The 25,998-nt window shown below is 36.3% G+C and overlaps 1 protein-coding gene across 3 annotated transcripts; it reads right to left on the bottom strand.

The window, feature by feature from the left end:
- Positions 1 to 1,516: 1,516 nt before the first annotated feature.
- ZGRF1 (zinc finger GRF-type containing 1) lies at positions 1,517 to 25,998 on the bottom strand. 3 transcript variants are annotated; one of them, XM_085309174.1, is made up of 29 exons: positions 25,921 to 25,998; positions 24,371 to 24,451; positions 24,174 to 24,254; positions 23,996 to 24,052; positions 23,336 to 23,521; positions 20,655 to 22,983; positions 20,248 to 20,330; positions 19,416 to 19,514; positions 18,798 to 18,971; positions 18,094 to 18,199; positions 17,901 to 18,007; positions 17,540 to 17,690; positions 15,917 to 16,584; positions 14,206 to 14,344; positions 13,474 to 13,658; positions 12,797 to 12,984; positions 11,986 to 12,125; positions 10,629 to 10,775; positions 10,009 to 10,123; positions 8,929 to 9,188; positions 7,995 to 8,154; positions 7,253 to 7,330; positions 6,253 to 6,400; positions 5,538 to 5,665; positions 5,088 to 5,211; positions 4,435 to 4,611; positions 4,155 to 4,289; positions 3,216 to 3,477; positions 1,517 to 1,975 (listed from the first exon to the last, which is right to left on the bottom strand). In XM_085309174.1, the coding sequence occupies exons 2-29, from the start codon at positions 24,389 to 24,391 to the stop codon at positions 1,860 to 1,862; spliced, it is 6,564 nt and encodes a 2,187-aa protein (XP_085165300.1). In that variant the 5' UTR covers positions 24,392 to 24,451; positions 25,921 to 25,998; the 3' UTR covers positions 1,517 to 1,859. The 3 variants fall into 3 exon arrangements, with proteins under 3 accessions (XP_085165300.1, XP_085165280.1, XP_085165290.1); XM_085309154.1 differs by lacking the exons at positions 18,798 to 18,971; positions 25,921 to 25,998 and adding an exon at positions 25,259 to 25,535 and having other exon boundaries at positions 21,102 to 22,983; XM_085309164.1 differs by lacking the exons at positions 17,901 to 18,007; positions 18,094 to 18,199; positions 18,798 to 18,971 and having other exon boundaries at positions 21,102 to 22,983.

Genomic DNA, 25,998 nt, shown 5'->3' with positions numbered 1-25,998 from the left:
CGGGCGCCAGCAGGTAACGCTGCGAGCGCTAAAAAACATAGGAGAGGCCTAGGGAAGGGCACGTGTTTCACGGGGTGACAGAGCCACTGGCATCGGAACAAAAGGGGGGAATCTAGGGGCCCCAGGCAGCAGCCTGAGAAAGCYGTCTAAAATCTACTGCTAAAAATCCAGTTTCAGAGAGATACTTTGCAATAGGTTTTGCTTCTTGCTGCTGTTTTTGGAAAGGTTACCAAAATGTTTAGTTTTACTACACATCTTTTAGCCATTGTGGATTACAAAATGCAGTTGTCTTCTTCCTCTAGGTAAAGATTTTTGTGGCAGCTGGCTGCACTTGCTGTCCAGCATGAGTTGCTGCTTCCCAGAAACAAGGGCGTTGGGTTACACCTCACTGCAAGGGGTAAATGCCACACTGGGAAAGCGAAACGCTGCAAGCACTGGGCCCTTTCTGGTAAACAGCAGCAAGGTGCGAGTTTATTACATAGAAGAACACATTTGCATGGCATAGTCTCTCTCCCCCGCCCCCAYGTAGGTACCAGTGAACCCATAGGAAACAACCATCAGCTTAGATCAAGGTTGTAACCCATCTAAAATCCAGTATCCCCTCTCTCAGACAGAGCCATCAAAGCAGCAGCAACAATTGAGAAACTATACAAGAGGATATACAATTTSTCCCTTAGGAAAGCAGCCCCCTGCCCGCCAATAGCTAGGTAGTGTTAGCTGTCCACAGCCTGCCCAAAAACCATGCTAGCTCTGRCTGCTGGAGCTTGAGCAAAGACATTCACCTCCATGGGGTGACTCAGGGCAGCCGAGAGTCCTGTTCTGGCACACTGCTCCACCCCACTCCACACTCATCTGCTTAGGCAGCAGGAATTTAACTCACTTCTTTGGGGTAAAATAAACGTTCCCTCTTTCCTCCTTATGTCACCCTGGGCTAACCAGGTGCATAGTCAGCTAGCTTACTGAACTACAGTATGGTTATAGCATGTTTCCCACCATTCCGATTTATTTCCAGAGACAACTCAACAGCACATGCTAGTCACGAGGCAGTTACTTTCAAAGCTGCAGAAAGAAAGAAATCAGATTACTTGTAATAACTTGAGAGTAGTTTCAGTGCTATTAAGATGCCTGTTCTACAGCAGGCTCTGCGGCGTTCCTTGGAGTCTTCTCAGAAAGAAAGAAATTTAACATCACTGCAGCATCCAGAACTTTTATGAGGTCCACACTTAGCATCCTTTCCCCCACAGTTTACATGTTAATCACTGAAGCTCCCTGTACAGGCTTTGAGAAAGCCTATTGATTAAATTTTTGACATGGTGAAGTTACTGAACTTTGTTTCTTGTCACAGAATGTTTCTGACACAACAGTATCTCTTTCCCAAACAAAATACTTGATCTTTTTAGTAGTCTCCAGGCACCTCTRTACGAAGTCTAGATGCAGATCAATCTCTTATTTGCCTCTGTTGACATTCAAAGATTTAATAGACCAAAGACATGTATTTTTATTTTTTCAAAAAATCCCAAACTCTTTGTTTTATTAGTCCCTTTTGAATCATGCTTCTGATGTGTAACTACAAAATTGTTTTAAGATAACTTAAGTCTATATCTAGTCTGAAGTACAATGAAACAAATAATACAATCAGGTATTTCTTAAGCATAAAAGGAATCAGTTATTGAGCAGATACAATTACTTTATTCTTTGTTTTTAGCCTTATAAACAGAGGATTAACACAGGAGTACCAGCACACTGAGGTGTAAATAAAATTAATTATCCCACAAGAAACAAATTTGCTTGAAGAGTCCTAGTAATCTTTATAAACATACAATTTGTACTTTTTTAATATATAAAAATATGCACACACTTTATTTTTCCTTTTTCTTACCCCTTTCCTCTTCATTCTTTTTCTCCAAATAACACTTAAGAATGTTGTTTAGCTGTTGCTCACACTGGCTTACATGTTGTAATCCATTTTCCCAACCTAAACATAGTAATGAACAGGATAATTACATCTCATTTTACAGTATTCATCACATATTTTAGTCTCTGGTGATAAGAGAACATTATTTTCCAAAACCCAACAAATGGTAGTTMAATCATTAACGAGATGCTTCCTTTGATATCAACCAAGTAGGTAAGTAAAGTAATTACTCTTTCAGCAGCTATCTCTTTCACACCTTCTCCAGTTAATCTCTTTCCAAGATTCACTATCTCTTGCCTTACAAGCCAGGAATTCCCTTTTTGCTAATGGAAAGCTCTGTTCCTCTGAAATGGGATGCATCCCTCTGCAAGGGTGCCTTAGTGGCCACTGWGAAGTCTGATTCAGTCAGATTTTATTAAACTTACTTAGGTGATTGGATACTCTGCCCATTCAAAGAAATCTTCCAAGGGAAAAAAAAATCTAAGATGAGAGGTAAATAATGTTTCCAGATTCGAACCRTCTCCTTTCAAGGGGGATAACTGAAGCACCAACGAAGGGAGGAAATATGTTTCCAAAGCATGCATGCTGTGGAAGCAAAGCTATATAGGACAAAGGGGCTGATCAGGCATTTTAAACACCTTCTAGTAGAGTTATAAAGGGTAACCAYGAGGCTTTTGTTTTGCTTTGTTTTTAAACAGGATAAGCTTTTGATTTTATGAAATACAAAATTACTGTAAACTTCAGGAAATATTTGGAAACTATGTAAGAAATTGATTTTCAAAACCTTTATTTCCTTCTGAGTTCTGATAAAACAAATATGTTGACAAGATAGTCACTTGCAAACAAAGCTAAGAGGAATTACTTGATAGAGCTYACTGATCTCCAGTAGCATTTTTTTTAAGCAGATCAAAATGTATCTTCCAAAGATAACGAGCCCTTATTCATAGAAAGACCTCATGACTTTTATTGTCTTTATTTAAATACTATTAGTTCAAATATTCTGTTATATAGAAGAATTTGTTTGTAACATGTTTCTGTTTGGGTCTACTAGGTAAAAGCGATCTGGGAAAGGGCTAGAAATGCAGTKATATTATGATTTTCAAATCTTCCCACAATGCTTTTTGTTTAACTATCCGATGGCATCAAAGGTAAGTCCCATTACTGGATAACAAATAAATGTGAAGTATGAAAACAGTTTGCAGATAAAATTGCATTTYACTTGTAATGGTTGCAATGTACCATATGGCCAAAAAAAAGTTAMGCTAGATGATTTTGAAAATAAAGGAAAAGAACGTATTACCTCTGCAGTGATGAATTACTCTTCCCCACAGTCTGTTCTTACTCAAACAGGCTAGATTTCCAACAATCAACAAATGCCTCTTTGCTCTTGTCAGTGCAACATTCATTCTCTTTTCCGAATCTATGAATCCAACTTGTCTTGTTCTTACACACGACAAAACAATGATCTCCTTCTCAGCTCCTTGGAATGCATCTACAGTGGACACTTGGACAGCTTTAATTTCAGGAGCCTCAGAGGGTACACYACTAAGCAAATTCTGAATCTACAGACAAATGAATATAGATGTGGAGGAGTTATGTATTCACACAGTCAATCACTGTCTTGTGCAAAAGCAATCAAAAAGTCTGACTTGATACGAGATGCAGATTAAGAAAATACAGATTGCAAYGACAGAAAAACCTCAGCTAACTACTATAAAATATTTTGCAATTAACCCTTATTTGACAAAACACTGGTGGCATTCAGTCTGGCAAMTAATGCTTTTGCTTAGTAATCACAGCAGCCCATGTCAGCCTTGGATGACCAGGTTAGGTAACCTCCAATCCTGCCAAACAGGTAACATCAGTGTTATTGAATAACAATTCTGTTTCTGTCATAAATACCAATTTGCAATAATTCCTGATTCATTTGTGAATATTGTGTGCTAGTTAACTTACCAGTTTTCTGAGTATGCATTTGAGTGGGGGAGGGGGAAGAAAAAAATAAAATAAAAGAAACCAAAAATTCTGAGGCAAGTTTGAATTAAAACATTCTCTAATTTTTTAGAGAAATAATTATATCGATTTTCTTTAAATGAGACAACCAATATAATTCCTGCTTCACCTTTTCAGTACTTTTTTACTTCTAGCTCAGCTGTTTTTCTTGTTCAAATGGAGCCCATGTTTATTCTAAAAGAATAAATTTAAGAAAAATATTTTACTGATAATATATTATACAAACCTTACACATCTGTGATTTATAAAGAGTAATCACACCAATTGCAGATCCTTCTATTCCACTTGCAATCAGACATTGGATGAGCTTGACTGTAAAATGAGCTTCTGCCATATTATAAAAGCTGTTGTCTCTTTCTATCTGGAAATGTGGAAGAAGCTCTAATTTAGCTCTGATAACTAGCAGTTAAAATACATTTTGCCACATACAGACAACGCAAATGGAAATAGAATGGCAAAAACGACAATATATTGACTTTTTAAATAAGAGATGTTTAAAAGCTTACTTGCTCCATCCCATTAACACTATAAAAGCATAGTGTTGGAAGCCAATCCAATAAAGGACTTCTGTCTTCCTCTGAAACACCATTTATCAGACTTCCTTCATAAAACAGCTCGTTGGCTATAGCACTGATAGCAGGGTGACATCGGTACTGTGTTCGAAGCAGTATTGCTTTATGTCCCTARAGATATATGATGCAGAAAATGAGAACAAAAGAATTATGAAGTTATTCACAACACAAATTAGATCAAACAATTATTAAGTGGAAGTAATTCCTGCAGTAAGCTGAGTTTACTTTCATACATACAGCTTAACAAAAGTCAAACCAATATTTTAGTTGCTGATTCTTCTACCTGTATTGGAAACAGTACCTAAATATCAGAAGATAGAATCTGTAATTGTACTTTAATTCATTCTTATTTTACATTTGTTATGTTTTCAATTTTGTGTGCTGTTAAAATAACATTTACACAGAATTGCACTAAAGTGGAATCTGCTCCATTAAAATACAAAATAAAATACAAAATACAAAATAAAATACAAAATAAAATATCTGATATATTGACCCTTCTGATATCTAAATCAGGACTTTTACTGACTTCAGTGGACCTAGAATGTCACTCTCCATCCTGTTAAAGATGTAGTAGTAGTACATACCATTAAGGAAAGCCGATCAAACAGAGTCTGTTCCAATCCTTTTTCATGAACACTATCAGACCCTTGAATAGTTGGTGGTAATTGCTTAGGGTCTCCAACAAGGACCAGCTTTTCACATTGAAACCTAAACAAGAACATTAAAAAAAAATCCCCAAAAGATGATACACTGGTTATAACATTTAAAAAAGTGTGTGCTTTCTTTATATATCACAAATTACTACGGATCAGGCTCGCTTCGCTATCATTCTCTTTCCATAGTTAAAATAACATGATAACTCAATRATGGCATCTAAGAGCAGGCTTCAACTTGTAATTATTCTTCTTGCTTTCCAAGGTAAGAGCTTGGAGCTTATGCCCTTTACAAGATGTCCAAGTCCGGCAATTATTTAAAGTTGTGTCACTGCCAGCTAGAAGTTTTCACTCTGCTGAAATGCAAAAGGATGGCTGTACCTTGCAATAGGAAGGAGAGAAGCAGGTTCAGTCATCTGACTGCATTCATCCAGAACAACCACAGGAAATTTAAGGGTATTCATACAAGAGAATGGGCAGGCAGCACAGGTCACTCCAACCACTTTTACCTTTGTTATTGGTGAGGGGGAAAGGAAGAAAGAGAAAGTGTTAAATTATATAATAGTTTATCTATGTGCAGTAAACAACTATAGCTTCTGCAGTAGAACACATGTAACTTTTTTTTAAGACTGCATGCTATGTCATGCTGACAGAGCCTCAAAAATTAAATTCTAACTTTCAGTAATAAATACTGCATATGCACAGAGAAGGATGAAATGACAATTGCTGTGCTTGGTAGGCTTCTATGTTGGAAAAATTCACAAATTCATGGATTTAACACTGCAGCAAGTCTGATATAGCAAGAGTTACGACTACACAACCCTTTTAAACCCCAGCGGCAAAGGTGTCAGCAATGAACACTAGGAATAAGCACAAAGAAGAGAAGTCCCACACGCAGTCATTAAGCCATACCTGTGGAATCAAAATGAATGCTAGGACTAAAGCAGGTTTATTTTTCAAAGCAGGASTTTTTGTTTCAAAGTTGGAGTTTGGCAGCCTTGAGTATGAGACAGAGGATTCCCAATTTCCCTTTGCCAGGCCTGGTGGATATTGCATACTGAATACTCACTTTTCCATCCAACTACTTTGACAGTACCTGTTGCAATACAGCTTTGTTGGTCCCTAACTTATGTTGCTCAATACTCTTCCTCACATAGATTCTTTCAACTGGAGTTAAATCTTCTTTCATGAGAGCAAGTAATTCTTTTAATTGTTCATTTTCATTTCCTGAGCCAGCATGTAAACTTCAAAAACAATTTTATAAAAGTTATTCCAGTTATGAAAGATTACAGTGCTTTCAGAGTTCAGTGAACACCTAATATAGAAAAATAATCATACGCAGTACATAACAGTACTTCACAGCAATGTACTAACCCACAACAAATCTAACTGAGATAGACTAGTACAATATCYGTTTTACAACAGACCTTTGTTGTACCAGCTCAGACTTACTGCACCTCCCACCCCCCAAAAACCCCACATAAGCATGGTAAATGACTTCTCCAAGCTATACTGTTGATCTCAGAGCTARACCTGACGGGAAATATTTCATTTAACATTTTATACCTTTTATATGCTATTGTCACCAAGTAATGGAAATCTAATCTTTACTGAGATTGATCTATACCCCATTCTCTTAAATTGCGCAAAGTACAATCTAGATCATAAACCCCATAACACTTTATATTTATACAGCAAAGTTAACTTGGGTAAGAAGTATAGAATTCATGACTTGTTACTGTTAATTCACTGAACATTAAATTTACGATTACTTCCTCCTAGTTCTCATCACTAGGAATGGCATGTATCTATTTTAAGCCTCTCTTTTCTGCTTTTCCTCCKTGTGGATGTTCCCCAATCTCTAACTGCCACTATTTTGTTCTCTTCTACTGCTTTTCTCTTCAAAGCATTAGCTCCATTCAGCAGCAAATCAAATTCCCCAAATAAAGTAAAAACTCTGTTTTTGCACTGTTCAAAAAAATACTGAGAGAACCTGATCACATTTTGGATGACTTCAGAATAGTCATTTTACAGTACTACATAATTACAATCTATTTTATAATCTCTGCAGATCCTTCAAAGATCAAAATTCTTACCTATAGGGAAGAATTGGTTTGGCGATTTTCCTAATACTTCCCACTCTGATAAAACCTTCAAATCCAAGATCAAGTAGACTTYAAAGAAAGAGAGATGGTACATATTACAAAAATATAAGAAGCAATTTTGAAAAATTTAAAAATAGTTCTAAAGACACAAACCCATCAAAAAAAAAAAAAACAAGCTTCTACAATTCATAAAGTAACTTAGAACACAATTCAAGTAAATTAAAGTCAAATCAAATCATCTCATCACGATTTGTCTCAAAAGTGTTTAATACTTTTGTAATTCTTTTCTCATAAATGATCTTCCATTTGTACTTTCCCTTCCTCCCTTTACCCTTTCAAGTCATGAGCTTTATTCCACATTAACCTCTAACAACTTCTTTTTCTTCTCCTATATATGCCGAAGCTCCCCAAACCTTTTTCCTATTGCTACTTCCCAAAGCTTCTTGATCACCTTCTGTGACTGGTAGCTTCTAATAGTAAATGTGATGGAAGTTGGGTTCAGTAYTAGCCTTACACAAATTAGTGCAGCTAGCCTTAAACAGTCTTTTAATGTAGGTGTGCTGTACAAAGGATCAAAGGTAAAATTAAAGTCCTTGTGCGATACTTCATAAAGGGAGAATGCCAGCTTTTTAAAGCTTTATGCTGGAAATATGAACACGATTACCCTTACCATAAAARTACATTCTTGTCATTGGAAAAAAAGACTCTAAAATTTTAGTTCACTGTAACCTACCCAAGCAGTATCCTGTCAACGGCAACATTAGTGGAAGAAGCAATCAGAAGTTTCCACGGAACTGGCCTTTGGCCCTCCTTAGCTTCACTGCTTTCAAAGAGCTGTACTAGGAACAAGATCACAACAGACAGCAAATAGCTCTTTCCAGCTCCAAAAACACCTGGTATTTTAGAAGAAAGCAAAAGTTATGATTGAAAAATGTCAACAAGATACAGTTTGATTAACTGTTAGAACACAATTAATCTTCTGAAATATTGTGCTGTGATTCCTTGCATAGTGTATATTTTAAATACATGCTTGCTGCAGTAGCTGTAAGTTTCCAGGGGCAACGAATTGGCTTGCACTTTGTATTTATTTACTGCCTGCAATGTCTAGAAAAACTAGAGAAGAGGTTAAGACAAGGCATTCTTCCTAAATTTTCTGGTGGAATATATGTGGTATTTGTTAAGGAGTCTCATCAAGACATTAACGTAATACAAACACAAATGTCTGCATGCATATCCTCATACTATATCCTCAGGAACTTAACGCATTTTAGAGATGATGATCATTTTGGAACTCCTAATAATTATGAATAGATAAATATGCCAAACAAAATCTTTTGCTCAGACAACTTAAGTCCAGTGCTATTTGTACTACGAGTGTCGTTACTGTCAATGTATTTATTTTGATAGGATTTAAAACTCATGTTTATTGTAACTGTTTCTCAATATAGATTTAAAAATCTCTTTGAACTAAGATGTTTATTAACCTTTTTTGACACATTGAAGAGTCTGGTAAAGCAAGATAGAACAGAAGGAAATATGAAAGGAAACAGATCTACTGGATCACCATGGAAAGTTTTGGGATATGTCACTAACACTGGCATTACATRTCAACTAGCATTTTTTCACAGAAAAAACAGCTGTAAATCTAATGATTATTTGCCACATACCATGTATGATTGTGATAGGGAAGATCTGCTGTTCTTCCACTGGTTTGGCACTTTCAGGTGAAGTCATCATCCCAGCTATCTGAATCAGTGACAAAGCCTGATCTGGGTTCAATGAAAATGTTTGGATCATCTTTCTGGCTAGTCCTGTTGCTATTTCAGGGCTGACAAGTCCATACATCATTGTGCGTTTCAGGTTAGAGGCTGGAGGAATAAATCTTCTTTTGTTRACTTTCTTAGTAGTTTTTTCAGAATCAAAATTCCTAAGAAAAACACAACAATCAAAACAACAATGAATTCAGATCATTTGGTATGAGATGTATAATATTGCATGCAAATGTACAACTTATATCTCATGTCTCATATCTCCAATTTTATCTCAAATTACTGCTTCTTCCAACATCCCCAAACATAACAGGACTTCACATTTTGCATCCTTATACCTTCCCTGGGTGAAAGCTGGGTCATCCAAAATGGACTTCAGAGTTTTATCATTCTTGCTGTGAAGTCACGTTTTCAACCTGAACTTATTCCAAGGCTACGAGTTTGACAGAGTTAAAAGTGGAGATGGCAGGAGTTTATATAATTAGTTGTTTTATCCAGTAAACCACAAGCAGTCTTGGAAATATCCCTATATTGCTTTGACTCTCCAAGAACACAGTTCTTGCCCTCTCCCTCCACCCATTTTTATTTTCTTTTCAACAGATTCTTAAATTTGTGAAGGCTGACAAGAAAAACAGTTTTAGTGAACCCCATGAATTATATACATTAACTTAGTAGAGTCACTGAACGGTATTATCAATCTAATGGCCATAAAGTTGCCCAGTATTAATTTCTAGGCTATAAAATGTGGGCTGTAGGCTAATTTTAGGAAAGATAATCCTTTAGAGTTAAGCAGGGGATATATTTACAATTCTATGTAAGTGAAAATTGCATTGTCACAGTTCACTCCTTACATTGTCTCTCTGCTTTTCATTTTTCTCATTCACTTTTTAATAAGCTAAACTCAATAGGATTTTTGTTGTTCTTTCTCTCCCTATTGACATATGGCATGTTCACAATATCACTGAAACAGTAACTTACATTTTTAGTAGATACGGTATTATTGGTAGGGTAGACGGACTGAAGTACTCCTCTATATTTCTTAAAGATGTAAGCTCACCACTAGCGTTACAAACTAGCAAGGCATGAACAAGCACTGRAGAGGTCAAAGAAAAATAGAATTAGGAAAATATGAAATTAGCCAAAATTCTTCAATCTTCTGAACGCAATTAAGAACAGGAGTTTAACGTAGATACTGTGATTTGTGCTCTGCAGAAATTCTCTCCCTAATGCATGCCTASAAAGCTTAAGACCACCAATTTGTTAACTTCAAATACCCAATTTACCTCCTTAGAATTAAGTGGTATGAATACAGCTTATTGTGAGTAAGCACATAATTTTCACATTGCATTTAAAAAAAAAGTTAGCAAGAGTGTATTTTTACTGGCTCCAGAWTTTTTTAYTCCTTACTTTATAGCCTTAATTGCATAAGTACTGCATTTAAATTACACATTTGAACATACTTACAAGGAAAAAAAATACCGTAAATGAAATCATGTGTTAGATTGTTAGAAATTCCCATTTCATCCTTCATCATGGGCCACATTTTTCCCCACAATGGTGGTTTTACTTGATTCTAAATTATTTGATGTACAACTTACTATTTTTTTGCCAGTTTGAAGGACAATAGCCTTTCAATGGTAGTAATTCTACTTCATTGTTAGATGACGGTCCAAAGAAAGCACTACTTGCAATGAAAGTATCAGGAGGATCAAAGTTTAGAGTCTTCGAAACAACCCATATATCATCTGTCAAAATAATACATAATTCTCATAAGCTTTTTCTACTGCAGGCTTTTAAGGAAAAAAAAACAGGCCAAACAAAATAGCCCAACATTTACCATGCTACAAATTAAACCATCACTAAAATGAAAGTATGTGGGATCAAAGTCCTAAACATGTTTAGTTCAGTTTTAAAACAATAAACATATAAGTCAGACCTGTCTGTCTAGTACTGTCTAAGTCTTTTCTATAATTCATGATAACTGTAAAGTTCTCTCCCAGTRCACTTAGCATCATGTGACTTCTGGCTTATCTAAAGTTTTATCAAATTCAAGATTACTTGGAGCAAATCAGTGCAGTATACTATAAATTTAGTTAAATACTCTCACTGAAGAATAGCAAATATCAAAATAAAGATGCATTTTCTCTTCTGTTTTCAGAACACCACAGATTGGAGCCTACAAATGTTCTACTTGGCATAGCTGGTAAGACTAAAAGTTCCTTACACTTTCTGTCAACCAGATATTGCAGAGCACAGCAAGGGAGATTAAGTTCAGAGCTATAAAAGTGCATGTGTATTTGCCTGTACCAGCAATGGCCAAAAAAAAAAAAAAAAAGAAGAAGAAAAAAAATCAGTACACAAGTAGAAGCTTTTCCTGTACAAAGTTTCAGAATTTAAATGTACCAAAACAGTTTATCAGAACACTTCAGAATCTGTGCATAAAATCACGCAGAGTAATGTTTGTTCCTGCATTTCCTTCCACTATCTTCCACAGCTAAATGAACAAACTGCAAAGATCAATTCATCAGTTACTGAAGCAAAGCCAACCACAGAGACAACTTGGAGCAAATCACTGAATGTCCTCTAACAGTGCACTATTTCGCTAAGTTAGAAGAGATATACAGCAACAGTTCAAACACCAGTTTTCCCCAAACACCATAAAGTTTTCCCTACAAGTCATCTATCCAATTACTGACCCCTCCTGAAACTTCAATGTTCAGACTTAACCTAGCCTGAGCCTAAGGACACAACATTCATATTTTGCCAAAGATGTATTTAAATATTTACCAAAAAAGATGARTTAATGAGTTACTTTGTTGCCCTTCTAGAATCAGAATTAAATTATCAGAGCTGTCAAGTGGTTGAGCTTTTCTCTTTCTGTTACAATTTAAAACTGTAAAAGGCACAACATAAATTGAGACATGAACAACCCTTGTGATACTCAGATTTGCTTACCTTTACTATAGGTAGAAGAATGCTCCTTTCTGCTCAGTTTGAGGTATAATTTGTGTTTCGAATCACTATYGAATTTGGCATGTGTATTCATAATTTTCTTTAACTTATTAAACCGTTTTGTTTGAATTTCAAAGGCTTTCCTGTTAAATTGATTTTTAGAAAAAATATTTAATCAATAACACATTTTGGAATCATCACAAAAAATAAGAAAGCTCCAGAGATGAGACTAAATTATATAGCACAGATTTTAATGTTTGTGCACATTCTTGAATTAGCAGGGCTTAAGAACATTTCTTTCTCTGACAGTCAGCCAAATTTAAATTTTCTCCTATACTTAAGCAGTGTAGAAGGAGAGCCTTAGCAGAACCTCTAATATTAACATTAGAATATGTATGCTGTATCCAGACAGGTTTTCCTGTTCCCATAAATATTAATGACCGAAGATCTTTACTACACACCTGCTTTGAGAAGTATGGCTACAATAACATAWCAGACTCTGTCCTAAACTCTCCTACAAAAGATTAAATGAAGAGTAATTCAAACAGGACAGTAATAAGGGACTCCACTGAGCAATTGATCAAGTTGCTAGTAAGCAGTTTTGATTCTTGATAGAAAGAATATTGTCCTGAAATACCACTGCTGYTAACACTTGTCCTTTAATAATTTGGATTTTACATTTCTACACAGAGCTATAACCCTTTTAAATATAGTTACTGAATGTGTCTTTTAAATTCTGTTGAAATAGAGTTGCTAGTATATCTATCCTGCACTTCACATAGCATTAGCAGGAGCTGTATAGCTTTCAGAATACCTCACCAAAAGCTGGCATTCCTCATAGAGGGAAATCTTTTGATTTCTGAGGTACACCCCAATACTTTTTACATCATGAAGCACTATGGTAGGTCTGGATTTTATCTGTCCTGGGTTCACCTCTTCTACCCACTTGAAAAATGAACACTGCTCAGCTTTGGGGGCATCACAGGTATAGAACAAACGACCCTAATAGGAAAAGAAAACAACAAAACAAGATAGATCATTAGCACTTTAAAACAAACAAACAAAACACATAAAGCAATTGATCAGTACTAGCTGCTATATAATACAATCCAGTTAAACCCCTGTGTTTTCAGCATGTTATACTGAAAAAMCAAGTGTGTTTCCAGAATTCTCAAGTGCTGGAGCCACTCTGTAATCACCATTTACAGAAATCCCATATAACCTAGAAAATTATAAATTCAAGTCTTTTTCCCTCTATATATAAAACTACTTTCTATATGGAAAGAACTATTAGCTCATCAATTCTGGACACTAGCAGATATTTAAACTGATCTTAAAAGTGATCTCCGTAACGTATCACTTAAACCTRTAACTGTAAACCACATACAGAACAAACCACATACAGAATCCTTTAATTGTTCGCAGAATATCATCTCTATGCCAAACTAGACAAAAATCCCAAACTGTAAGCAAACAAGGAACAAACAGCACCTTATTCTGGCCTTCTTTTTTAACCACAACAAGCTTAGCAGGAAGCATGTGATCGCACAGTGGAACGTGGCTTTCTTTGCTCTCACTTTGCCCATCTTTCAATGAAGTGTAAAACGATATATCCACTTTTGAAAGAGCCTTATGTAATCTTTGTGACAGCTCAAATAGAATTATGTTTAAATGCTCTTGAATAAAAGGGAGAATAAAAGAGCAATTAGTACAGCCTTAAACCGGTTACAGAMGTACAGAAGTAAAACATTTTCATTTGAAACCATCAACCTCAAATTTTAATCAAACTATTTAATCTGAGTCCTGAGAGAGACCACTTATCTTCTGAGCCTGAAAAACTCATATTTTTGCACATGCAACTGGTTTGTTATAACYCGCTTACTTTCATAGAAATCACATTAAAGTATATGGCTCCAAAAGATCCAAACACTGAAWAACTGTACTTGCAAACAAGCATAGGTAGGACAGCTGGTAATGTAAAGACTGATAAATAAGCTCATGTTTACATAGTTGAACAGACATGGACTGGTCTTTTGGCTTGTTTTTGCAACTTCAAGAATAGACTGAACATATCTGAGTATATACGTACCCAAACCCAAATGCAAATAGTTGTTCCAATAGGTGATGCTGATATTATCTCTCTCCTCAACCAGGTTTGAGAAGCTTCAGAAATATGTACTTTTAATTATGGCAGCATTTTCCACGGCATCACTATAGACATACCTGTTAAAGCAGCTGTAAAAATCTGTTTGTACTGAACATGAGACTGAAAAACAGTTGGTATGGCAATTTTCCTTTTAGGAAGATTAGTATATTTTACTTTATCCACATTAGGAAAGGACAGCTGAGAAACTGTTAAGTCCTAAAAAGTAGAAAAATAAACCATTAAAAACTTGCAAAACTCTGAGTGTAAAATTCCTTAGTGAAATGACTAAACATGAAYGAAATCAATTTCGATAACTGGCAACTGGACAGGAATGCCAAAACTCATTTTCCCTCCTCTCACCAACACTCTGCTCAGATTTGTAGATACAGCTAGCAGATACAGTGTTTCTGCAATCAGAAGTTTCAAGATGAAGACTGTCAGTTTTCCAAAAGCAAAATTCAAATCCCCTTCACCACAAAYGTTTACAAACCTGGTTAACCACAGGTACGGTTAACCAACTGTCRCCAACAGCAGTAAAATTAAGTACACCTAGAGCTACAGTACAGATAGCTTGGATTATTATTTATGACGGTCAACAAAGTTAAATTTGCCCCTGAACATACAGCCTGCATTTTGAAGACCATCGATAATACTTTCAAAGGCTTTAGAGTGAATTTATGTAATTCAGAGACATGTTTTACACCTTTACACACGGAAGGAGCACATAAATCCCGTTTTTAGCACTGTTTCTGCACTGAAATACGACTCTTCAGACAAGGCTACAGCAAAGGTAGTACAGACTAGAGAAAGAAGAACCATACTAGCACTTCGGGAAAATTGAGCCTACTGTCAGGCTTCCCTTTAGCTAGTCCCCCAAAAGCCTCCCTCACTCTTCTGCACTGCAGTTGATCATGGGCATAATAGTGACAACTTTCTCAAAAACCTTTTTAAGATCCAATATATTTGGATAAAGTATACATGTGTGTACATAGTTAAGTCTATATACTTAMATAAATATGTATATACATACATATAGACATATATATATACACACACACAAAGTATATACCAGAATATATGAAATACAATAGTTATTTCCACACCTCCAGTTCACATGTGAGTGTTTTACTGGATAAACATACATTTAAATATCTATAAAACAGTGCACACTGTTTGTGCCAAAAAAAGAAAAAAAAAAGAAGAAGAAAATAAATGACATTTTCATCAACTCTCAAGCATAGCCATGTGACTTCTGGTTTCTTTCCAACACACACTGATTTCAGATTATCTGCTATTCACAAACAGCTGTGTTAATTTAGGGTCCTTATTCAATGCCATAGCTTACTTTTCCATGATCAAAAGTGATGACACTTCAAATATTTAAAAATTATCTACTACGCTTTGAAGCGAGATATGGATGTTTGTGAAAACAACGCTGATTTCATATGTAAGAAAACCACTTCTTAAAAACATGTTCTTATGAATTATAACAACAGATCAGCCGAACTAATTTTACTGCATCTTCCTGCCATCGATATTCAGATTACAAATCTAAATCTGTCACTGCATGTGCCAAGGAATTACCTTTATAAAGCATTAGTCACAGCACTGAAAAGTATGTTAGTAGCTGCTGTTCTGTAGGCGAGACACTCTTGTGTTACTAAATATACAGAAACACTTCATCCAATCATAGTGATAATATCTTGCATGAAATCAGATAAATGCAATTACTTTGTCCAGAAAAAATGTGCTTTTGCCATAACTATATCTCCTCMAACAGTTACACACCTGGACTTCTCCTGTTACGGTGTGGCAGCTCAGATGGCTTAACACCTTTTGTGTTGCTTCAGCTAAAGGAGCCTGACTTAAGTGCAGAGAAAGTAATTTCCTCTCTGAAATTAAATCTCTTTTCTTGCTATTTGCACAGCATTTACCAACCATGCTCTTTGCTGTCTGTAGAGGCACAGAGCCGGGAGGGCTTTTATTCATAGCATAGCTCTGGCTCTCTCCTGTGTCACCCAGTGGCATTCCAAGGATGTTCTCAGCCCAGATGTCATCAGTCACTTCCACATCATCAGTGTTTTGAGTTATCAAGTCACACTGAGCATTGTTTTGGTATTTTAGCCACTTGCTTTGTCTATATTGTGAAGTCACATTAGAAAACATTGGTTGTAAAGACTCCCTTTGTCTGTCTTCTGTATACTCTTCAAACTCAGAGGTTTCATAATTCCTGTCCTCGGGGCCAAAAACACTGACAGGAAACACTGCTGACTTGTTGCATAAATTGACTACTGAAGAGCCAACAGATCGCTGAACTGCCCCACAGTCAGTTAGATAAACTTCCATGTCAGAAATCTTCCCGATGGCAGGAACAGTGACAAGTGGAACTCGTGCTTTAACTGTGGGGCTGAATCTCGAGCGGTTGCATTCTTCTGAATAGCTGGATTCCTTCTGTGCTATAGGGCAAATACATCTTATAAGCGACATGTAGCATTACAGATGGCATATTAACCTCAGATGCACAAAAATAAAGCTAAAGAAAGAATTCAAAGTTCTTTCTTTTACATTCTTCTTCTAACTGGCAAGCTCTTTGTATTGTGCCATACAAAATTAGTAAGTTCAATTATGACTCTTTTATTATTTAAATCCCTATAGTCAGGGCACGTTTTAATAGGCATTCTACTTTTATAAATTCAGCGTTTGGCTGAAATTATTTAAACGTTACTCCATTCTGGAGGTTATAAAAAAATTTATGTTATTTTTAGTTGTCACTACAGCTGCCAGCTGAAAAAACAAATCAGCAACGTAGTGTTTGTTTCTTTACCCCAAAACCACACACAAAAACTGCGCAGAATTATTATTAGCCAATATAGGTAACAGGCTTCAAGCATTCCAAGTATCCTTTTAGTTGAATTCATTACAAATAAGAAATGACAGATAGTGATAGATGCCAACTGAATCACTAGAAGTGGGTCAGAAGGCAGCAGAATATGAAGCAAATTAAAAGCAAGTAAATAAATGGAAAACATTAGCATGAATTAGAAGTTTAGCTTACAGCCTGTTTTTTTCCAAACTAGAAGCTAATACTTTATAAATGAGATCAGTTTACTGAAGTTTCTTTGGGGAAAAAATAGTATTTTAGGTGGAGGGGAAACRGACCTCAGGATAATTTAACTGTTCTGGCTAAAGACTATTACAAATTTTACAATATATAATACATATATATACAATATATGTAAGAACAAGGTGAAACAAATACAAAGAGAAGCCTGTAGTTACCCAGACATATATAGATTTAGTCTATTTCAGGGCCCTGGGCAACTCACTTTTACAGTGGGACCCGTATTCCAAAGAACCTCTGATTTTCTAGCAAAAATATTGTGAAGCGCAATTATAAACTACTATTCTTACTGAGGAAGCCTTCTGGAAGTTCTGTGTTAACTGGTAAGGTCCTGTCAGTCAGGGGCTCCTGGATGTGTTTAATAGTTTCCTTATTTCTTGAAATGGGAGAAATYGGAGAGTCTGCATTAAGTGAGGAAGCCAGTTGTACTGATGAAATTATCTAGAGACAGAGAATTAACATGTCAAGTGAAGAACTGTGATAGGAGAGGAACTTGATGATAGCTCTTTTTTCACTGTTCTCTCTTTCATCAKCCTAATTGACATGTCTCTCAGTTGAGATCAGAAGGTACCAAATATGACATAAAATTGGTATCATGCACACATGGAGGGAAAAAACAAAACAAACCCCTACAACAGAGTCAATTCACACCTTGTAAGGTTCCCATGAAGTCCACTGCCTTTGCACCAAATCAGAAAGTGAAGGTGAGCCTGACATTATCCATTTTGGAACTTCAGAATAATCACTCAGCGCCAATGCTAGGAAAAATATGGGAAGGACAGCAGTCACCCTGAAAAACTGTTCTGAGGCCAATCACTGCCATACTACTTTTACTCTCACTTACAGTTTTCATCCATCATCGACTCTTTAATAATGCTACACTTCTTTTGAAAATTCCCTTCTCCAGTAAAATTGGTATCATCTTCACAAAAATTTCTTGAATGTGGAGACTTTATGAAAACAGCATAAACAAAAACTTGTTAGAAATAGAACTTTTAAAAAATTCTCTCTATAAATATTATTTTTAGATAAAGATCTTATTTCTAAATATAAATCTTCAATATCTCCAGCACATTTTGGAAATAAAAAAGATACATGATACGGATTTTCTTCCAGTTTTTCAAAACTGAAATGKATACTGCATTAGAAAAATAGTTTGTTATATTGCATCTCATGTTTCATTTTCACTTGAGATGAATATTATACAATTAACCATAGGAAACAATCACTATAAGAGCCCTTTGCTACTTTTTCTGTATGGATTTCTTTGCTTAATTGTACATATTGCACATTTTTCAAAGTGAACATGCTCAGAGGAGGAAAAAAAAAAGTCTTGCACACGCATACTCCTGTGATAAAGATGAGCAAAAATAATCATGCCTAATTCCAAAATTTTAACCACAAAGTACTAGCTTTGGCTCCTAATGATTTAGACATGACTATAGTGTTCTAACTGTGAATTCTCTTTTATCTTACATTTATAGGATACCAGCTTGCATTAAGGTTAGTAAAAATTACTTTGGGGGGAAAAAAAAAAAAAAAGTTTACCTGTCTGCAGTCAGAAAGGATATAATTGCTTGAAAATAGAGGTGACAAAAATCCCTCAGCTGCAGACTCCATAGTATCTGGGTACTGGTGCCATCCTAGCTGCGAGCAGGGAGCTCTCAACATAATCTCACTAGTTGCCGACCCTTTTACTCTGTGCCCTTGAAACTCAACAGGCTACATATTAGAATTATCATTAACTGAAAACAAGAACTGTTCAGGAACTATCTAGAGTCAATAAAAGTACTTTGCACGTATATAACAGAGATCATCTGTTTAAAGCTGTAGTAGAGGGGGAAAAAAAACTATGCTTTTGAAACCATTTTTCTTTTGTACCTCTGCAACATAGCAGCAATAAAGTTCTGGAAAATCTCTGTATCAACAGGAAACTGATTTCTGACGTAGTATGTCATAGCCTTATTTTCACATTATAGAATCTGAGTTTGAAACTCTCAGTGCAGACCAGCCTACAGACAAATGAACTAAAAAGTGATCTATCTGAGAAGCCTGTTATGAGATTGGTTAGGTATTTATTAGAACTATTTGCAACATACTGAAAACAGTGAACTACTGAACTGAATTTTAAGTATTTATTACACATTGATTACACAGAAATTGTACCTTTGGTTGGTAGTCAAAAGCTCTAGAGTCTCCTTGGCCCAGTGCTGTTGGTAGAATAGATGCTTCAGGTTTCTGTAATAYGTTGTCAACACAGGGGGGCTACATATAAAAGCACCAAAAATGAATTAGTCTAACAGTTTAATAACCTTTTAAGACAAGAACGTAAGCTACTGAAACTTAGAACTTTTCCAAAAACCTAATGTACTGATATAGCAGAGGGTGTTTTAAATTATATCTTTTTTCATTTGGAAGCCAAAGAAAAGAAGAAATCTGTCAATGACAGGTTTACAAACTATGTTTGCTACTCAAGTGGTTTGGGAAAAACAGAACTCATTTTAAGATCTTTCTTTCATTTTGGAAGGTGGTGCTGAAAAATAGCACTGGATAGCACTAATAATAGCACTGGATAAAAATCAGTATGAAGCATCAAGCACAAAGCAAAAAATTTCCAAATAGATTGCTAGCATATCTCAACCCAAATGCTAAAGTTCTTAAAGCCATGCATCCAAAAAGATGGTGAAAGAAGAAAAACTAAATAGTAAAAGAAGATAGGATAGGGAAGGAATTGCTAGACTTTATAATTTTGTGATATGAAATATAACTAGATATTACAATTGACATCAAGTTTCTTGCCATACTTTCCGGCTTATCAACATTTACTGGCAATAGGGTCCAAATGATGACATCCTTTGTTTACTATCAGCTTATTAATTGATAACTTTAAACCATTTCCATCACAATCACTATTGTTTCATAAATCAGGAATTGTGTAAGCCCTATGGAAAACAAGTTTATTTGGTGAGATAGATACAGGTAGTCAAAAACTAGTTACCGTAAGGCCAAAAGTATCCAAGTGTGAACATGAAGATCTCTCTCTGCTTTCCAAGTAAGGCATTTCTATTAATTGTTTTATAGCTAAAAGAGATAGAAAAGTTGCAAGTTGTAGTTACAGCATTCATTTTATAAGAAAAAATCTGAATATTTAYTTAGCTTGCAAACCTTACTCATGAGAATAATTGCACAAGTGAAATTAACTAACTAAAGCAAATAGAGAAGCAGATTTTGAGCCCCCACTGGTTCTTTAAACACTAAAAATTGCATGAGGTAACTTTCATAATATATGACTCCAAAATTATGATTTCTGGATACAAATCATCCAGCAGGAGAGATAAGAATACAGAAGTCAAATATGTGAAAAATTAAATACACTCTTCAATTTAACATAAAAGCTGACCTAACCTTCATCTTTTACAAAGGGTTCAAATATCTCTTTAGAAGTCTCTGCTTCATAAAATAAGCTATTATTTTCCTGTATCTTTTGTAAGCTTTCTAATGCTGTGCTATGTTCAGTCAAAGCTCTTAGAAGAGCGATATTGTTTACCAAATCAGGAAGTTCTGAAGAGTTTTCAACAAATGCTGAGCATTTCTGGCAATCCATTTCTACTCTTTCACCTTCGCAGGCTTCATGAAGGAAATTTATGCCCTCTATATTCTCAAACTCAGTTTCACCTATTTCTGTTTCCTCTGAAGATGAATGGCCTTTTCCTAAAAGATAGATAGCACTTCTGGAGATTACAGTATCTTCCTTACATGAAATGTCATATACATTTTGCTGATCCTCTGCAATATATTTGTATGAGCCACAAGAAGTATCAAATTTTTGCAACAGAGCCAGGAAAGGACTACCTGGTTTAATGTCATCATTACTGGCACTCTGGAAATGTTCTATATCTATGTACTGGGATTTTGTGCATCCAAGCAGTAAAACATCTTCTTTAGTTGTTTTGTTCATTGCAGAAATCACTYGGTTGGTAGAAATGTATGAATTACTTTCAGTTTTCTCAAATGTATTGGTTTTAGCATGACCTTTGTTAATATTTGTGCCACTAGGCAAAAGATCAGAATTCTTGCTTTTGATCAACCTGTCATTAATGGTATTTGCTGCACAGTCATCAAGATCCTTCTTATACGTCCTAGCTTCAATATTTAATTGATTTTCATTAACTTCTTTTATTTTGTTTCTATCCTCCAGAAGTTCCATTTCAATTCTGATGTGACTTACAGAGTCTTCCGCAGTTCGCCCGCTGTCGCCAACACTGTTGTCACAAAGCAGCAATGGTATACCTCCCGTGTAGCGATATCCATCACTCACTCTGTCAAATGTTAAACCTTTGACTTCTTCCTTTTTGCCATGTGACATTACTTCACAGGAAGGATTAAGTCTTAACTCAACAGTTTGTGCTGCATCTTTTCCCTTTAAGCAAGCTGAACCTTGTGAAAGCATGGCTCCTTCCACAAGCTCTTCCACATCTCTTTCACATAGGTCTTTATTGTCTGTGTCATTAAAATCAAAAGCCTCCAATAAATTGAAGTTAACCTCCATCACCTGTTCATCTGGACCACTGTCTCTGCCACGTACACTTAATTCCTCTTTTACAACTTCAAGACCAGTCAATGCTACATCTGCAGAGAGGTCCAAGTTACTAAACATTATTTCTGAATTTTGTTTCAGCTCGAGTTCATTTTGTGACTTTACAGATGAATCCTCTGTAAGATTATTGGTCACTGAATGTTCTCTGCATGTGGAGAGATTTGTTTCGAGGGCTATGGACTCAGGTGGACTTGCTGAATAAGAAATATCACTTAAGAATGAGGCAAATTGACTGCCACTCGTTTTGCTTATGCTGGATTCAGATATGAAGCAACTATTTGGTTGGTCATTGGCAGTAAATCTGTCAATTGGTAATGATTTAGGTACGCCTTCATTTCTAAAGAATGAGGGTTCTCGATCCCTTTCACAATTCCGAGTGCATTGCCCTTTGCTGTCTGTTAAATTCATACAGGCACACATTTTTTCAGGGCCCAAAGTCTTTGTATTGCAGGGATCTTGTAAATCTTGGCTTAAGTTATTYGCCATTCTGTCATGTCTTTGTCCCGCAACTTCTTTATCACAAGGTTGCTCAGCTGAACTTAGCAGCATTTCAGCATTCCATTCCCCTTTTGTAAAAAGTTGGTGCTGAGTAAGTCCTGTATCAGGGTTGCTTGAAAAGCTAGGTAAGGTTGTGCTCTTTTGGTTATAGAAACTATCTATGTTTTCTGAWGTCTGAAACCTAGAATGATATTCTGTGACATCAGAAGCTTCTTGCTCTCTGCATAGCTGTGYTGGTTTAGACTTCAAAAGAGCTATTATCTGTGCCGTGCTCCTGATGTTCTGTGACACTGCCACACGATTTACTGTCTCAGTGTGCTCTATAATTAGAGGACGTTCTGGCTTCACAGTGGACTGATCAGAGTTCCTCTTCTCTGTCTCTTTATGTGTATCAAGAAACGGAATGGAAACCAGKGAAGACATATGTTTATCACTGTTTGTACACACATCTTCATGAAAGCTGGTAGATAAATTTGTGTCTGCATCCTTATTGCTAATCGTAGAAAATAAGGGAGAGGTGATATAAAACTTAGATGGAAAGGAACTCTGACACTGCTTAGATAAAGGCAATATTGTTGCTTTTTCTTCATCTTCTTTTGTTGGTATTTTCTTTTCAACTTGGCGTGGCCCTTGGAAACCCTGAGAGAGAAGTCTAAAATTAATTCTATTCAGAAATCAACCTTATGTTTTGTAATTTAAAAGATAAAAACAGGACATGCTTCATAAACTATATTCTGGCYAAGTATCACAGCGATTCCACAAACATACAGAAAKAATCTCAATTTCATTGTACCCTTGGCAACAGCATTCTGCTAAAGCCAACAAAGACTTAGCAAATCATGAAAGAATAGGTCCCAGTAACATACTTTGATTTCCAGTTCCAAAAAAGCAGGGAGACATTATCTGTATATTCACTATTCATTAAAAAACATGCCCTTAGTGTTTCAAAATTGCATGTTAATGTCAGACAACTTCTGAAGCAAAGACATACTGTAAACTTCCTTTTCAAYCCGACAGGCAGGTGTCTTAGAGGCAGACCACTAGGCTTTACAACATTCCTATTCACTGCAGGAGTTTCTGCTTTTCTTGGCTGATTTTCAGAAAATTTTTCATTCAGTTTTACTGCTTCAACAGTGATCAAATAGCGCTCACTTTCTAAATTATCTCCAGCATTCACCTAGGAAAGAGAAAGTAGCAGTGTGTACATAATAGTGCTACATAAGAAACAAAAACAGTTCCTTCTAAACGTTGTGATACTTGCATGTAAAAGAATTCAAAATTTAACTTTTTTCACCCAATTTAACACTACTCCCCATAGAAAYTGCTAGACTGAATACAATACAAAACATTAGCATTTAGTTTCAGGTTAAGATCACTTAATATATTACTTTAATACACTGCTTTACATTTCCATAAATTTTCCACAGTGGTTCTGGAAAACATTTAATTTTATCAATAAATGGAAGTGGTTTTAGCATTTTATTATTTGTATTACAGTAGTTTTTCATGATATGAAAGAAACAGTCCATCATATTACCACAGAGAAGAAGTGGTACCACCTAAATTACCAAAAGAACAAGTTTGAAATGCTTGCTGAAGAACAAACCAACAATCATAAACATACAAATAAAAACCTCAAAACAAAATATACCTCAGATTTTATAAACATGCTCTCCAAACATTGTCCTTTATCATCAAACAAGATTGCCTGTAATTAAAAAAAAAATCTTTTTTAATACTGAGTTTTATTTCACAGATTTACTGCATTAGTACTGAGAGACAAACAGTAGCAGGTGATATCAAACTGCATTAAATGTAAAGTTGTTTACCTTATTTCCTCCAGTTCTAATCCTCAAAATTCCATCTTGCCATGTTTTTGATTTTTTCATTTTTTGGTGAGTGTATAATACCTGATTCAAATGAGTAAATATTGAAAAAATGATAAGTAAGAAAATATTTAAATAACACAGCAGCTAGATTGATACTTGTTTTGTTCACTCAACTGCATACAGCATTAAAAACTTACAATAAATTCTTGAGAAGTCATTGCTTTGGGAAAACAGTCATCCAACAGTTTATTCTGCAAATATTCACATCTTCATACAGCCTAAGAGACAGGAAAGTTTTCAGAATTCAGCATAGTTACAAGGGAAATGTATTGAGAAAAGCAGATGCCACTTATTTTTTTCTCAAAAGAAGAAAGTTAGAYGGAAAAAAAGTCAAAAAACTCCACACAGACCTTGGCTCCCCACTTCAAGGCATACTTGATGTGGGGATATTAGGCTCCCTTCCTCTTGCCCCCCCCCCTTACTCCTGGCTACCTTGCAAATAATGCAACACAAAGCCGGCTGGGTTTAAAAAAAAAAAATGATGGCAACATCTATTTTAAGTTCACTTGCCTGGCAACTCTGAAAACTCTACTGATCATACCACACTTTGAAATTACAAATTGTCATAACTATGCTCACTTGCCACTATATATATATATATATAAAAGTTAACAGACTAATTTTATCAAGAGTTTATTGACCTGACTTGGTCATGTGTGCTTAACTTGCATTAAAGATAACTGATTTTCAAAATCAGTTGCCCGTGAAGTCAAGTTGCTTTACATATCTAAAATTTGTTCAAAATATTTTTAAGTAGCTTCTGATGATGAAAACAGGAACAAAATATTTTGAAAAAGCAGCTTCTTCAGCAGCTGTGACTTACTGTACATTTTGGTTGCTAATATTTGATCAGTACTGTGATTTGCATCAGGGTTTAAAGAGTAGCTCTTAAGATCTTACTTAGTTTAATCAGTTAATGTCATTGCAATGAAAATTGATCTCAGGACACAACATAAGATTTCATGTTATTCTCACACAGCAATTTAGTGAGGAATACTTAATATAAAGTAGCTACACACACATACACACACACGTCCTCATGCTTCTTCTCATGACACTGCTTTTTACAGCGGCCACATTCTTGGCAGTCCCTGGAACAACATGTGCAGCACTGTGGATAGTGACACACTCAGAAGCAAGCACGAGGAAAGATGCTTAGCAAGATATGAAACCTAGAGAAAAAGCAGACATTCTTCGGGGATATAGAATAACTCCTCTAGTTACTCTAGGCTGGAGCAATTTGAATATTCACTAAAATTCAGAAAGCAGAAAAAGACAGGAATGGATACGAACGCTGCCAGGATTGGATACGAACGCTGCCAGGATTGTTTACACAGACATGCCGGAGGCTCTTTCTCAACACGCGGGGAAGGCAGGCCAGTTAAGCTCTTTGCAGCTTACTCTAGCAGTCACTCAGCCGTACGCATGGGCTGCCCGTACGAAGGTACGTGACTGACGCCTGCCTCGCTACAGACATCGCCGCGGCGGGCAGCCCCCCGCCGCGACCGCTCGCAGCCGGCGGTGCCCGCCCGGGCCATGCGGGCGGCCGTTAGCGACCCGGCTCCGCAACGGCCGAGCCGCTCCGCAGGCGCGCGGCTGCGGCACACGTCACACCGCGCGCCCCATCACGTCACCCTCGGGGGCTCCGCGCGGAGCTCGGCGCCCCCTCCACCCCCCGCCTGCCCACCTGTCCTGGGAGCGCGCGGAGCCACCGACTCGYTCCCTCCGCACGTTCGAAAATTTCCCGCCACCGCCCGCGTGACGT

This window comes from Rhea americana, unplaced genomic scaffold (assembly GCF_003343005.1).
Source record: "Rhea americana isolate MKP2758 unplaced genomic scaffold, rheAme1 scaffold_106, whole genome shotgun sequence".
Taxonomy (NCBI): Eukaryota; Metazoa; Chordata; class Aves; order Rheiformes; family Rheidae; genus Rhea; species Rhea americana.
This window is presented reverse-complemented; position numbering and strand designations above follow the sequence as displayed.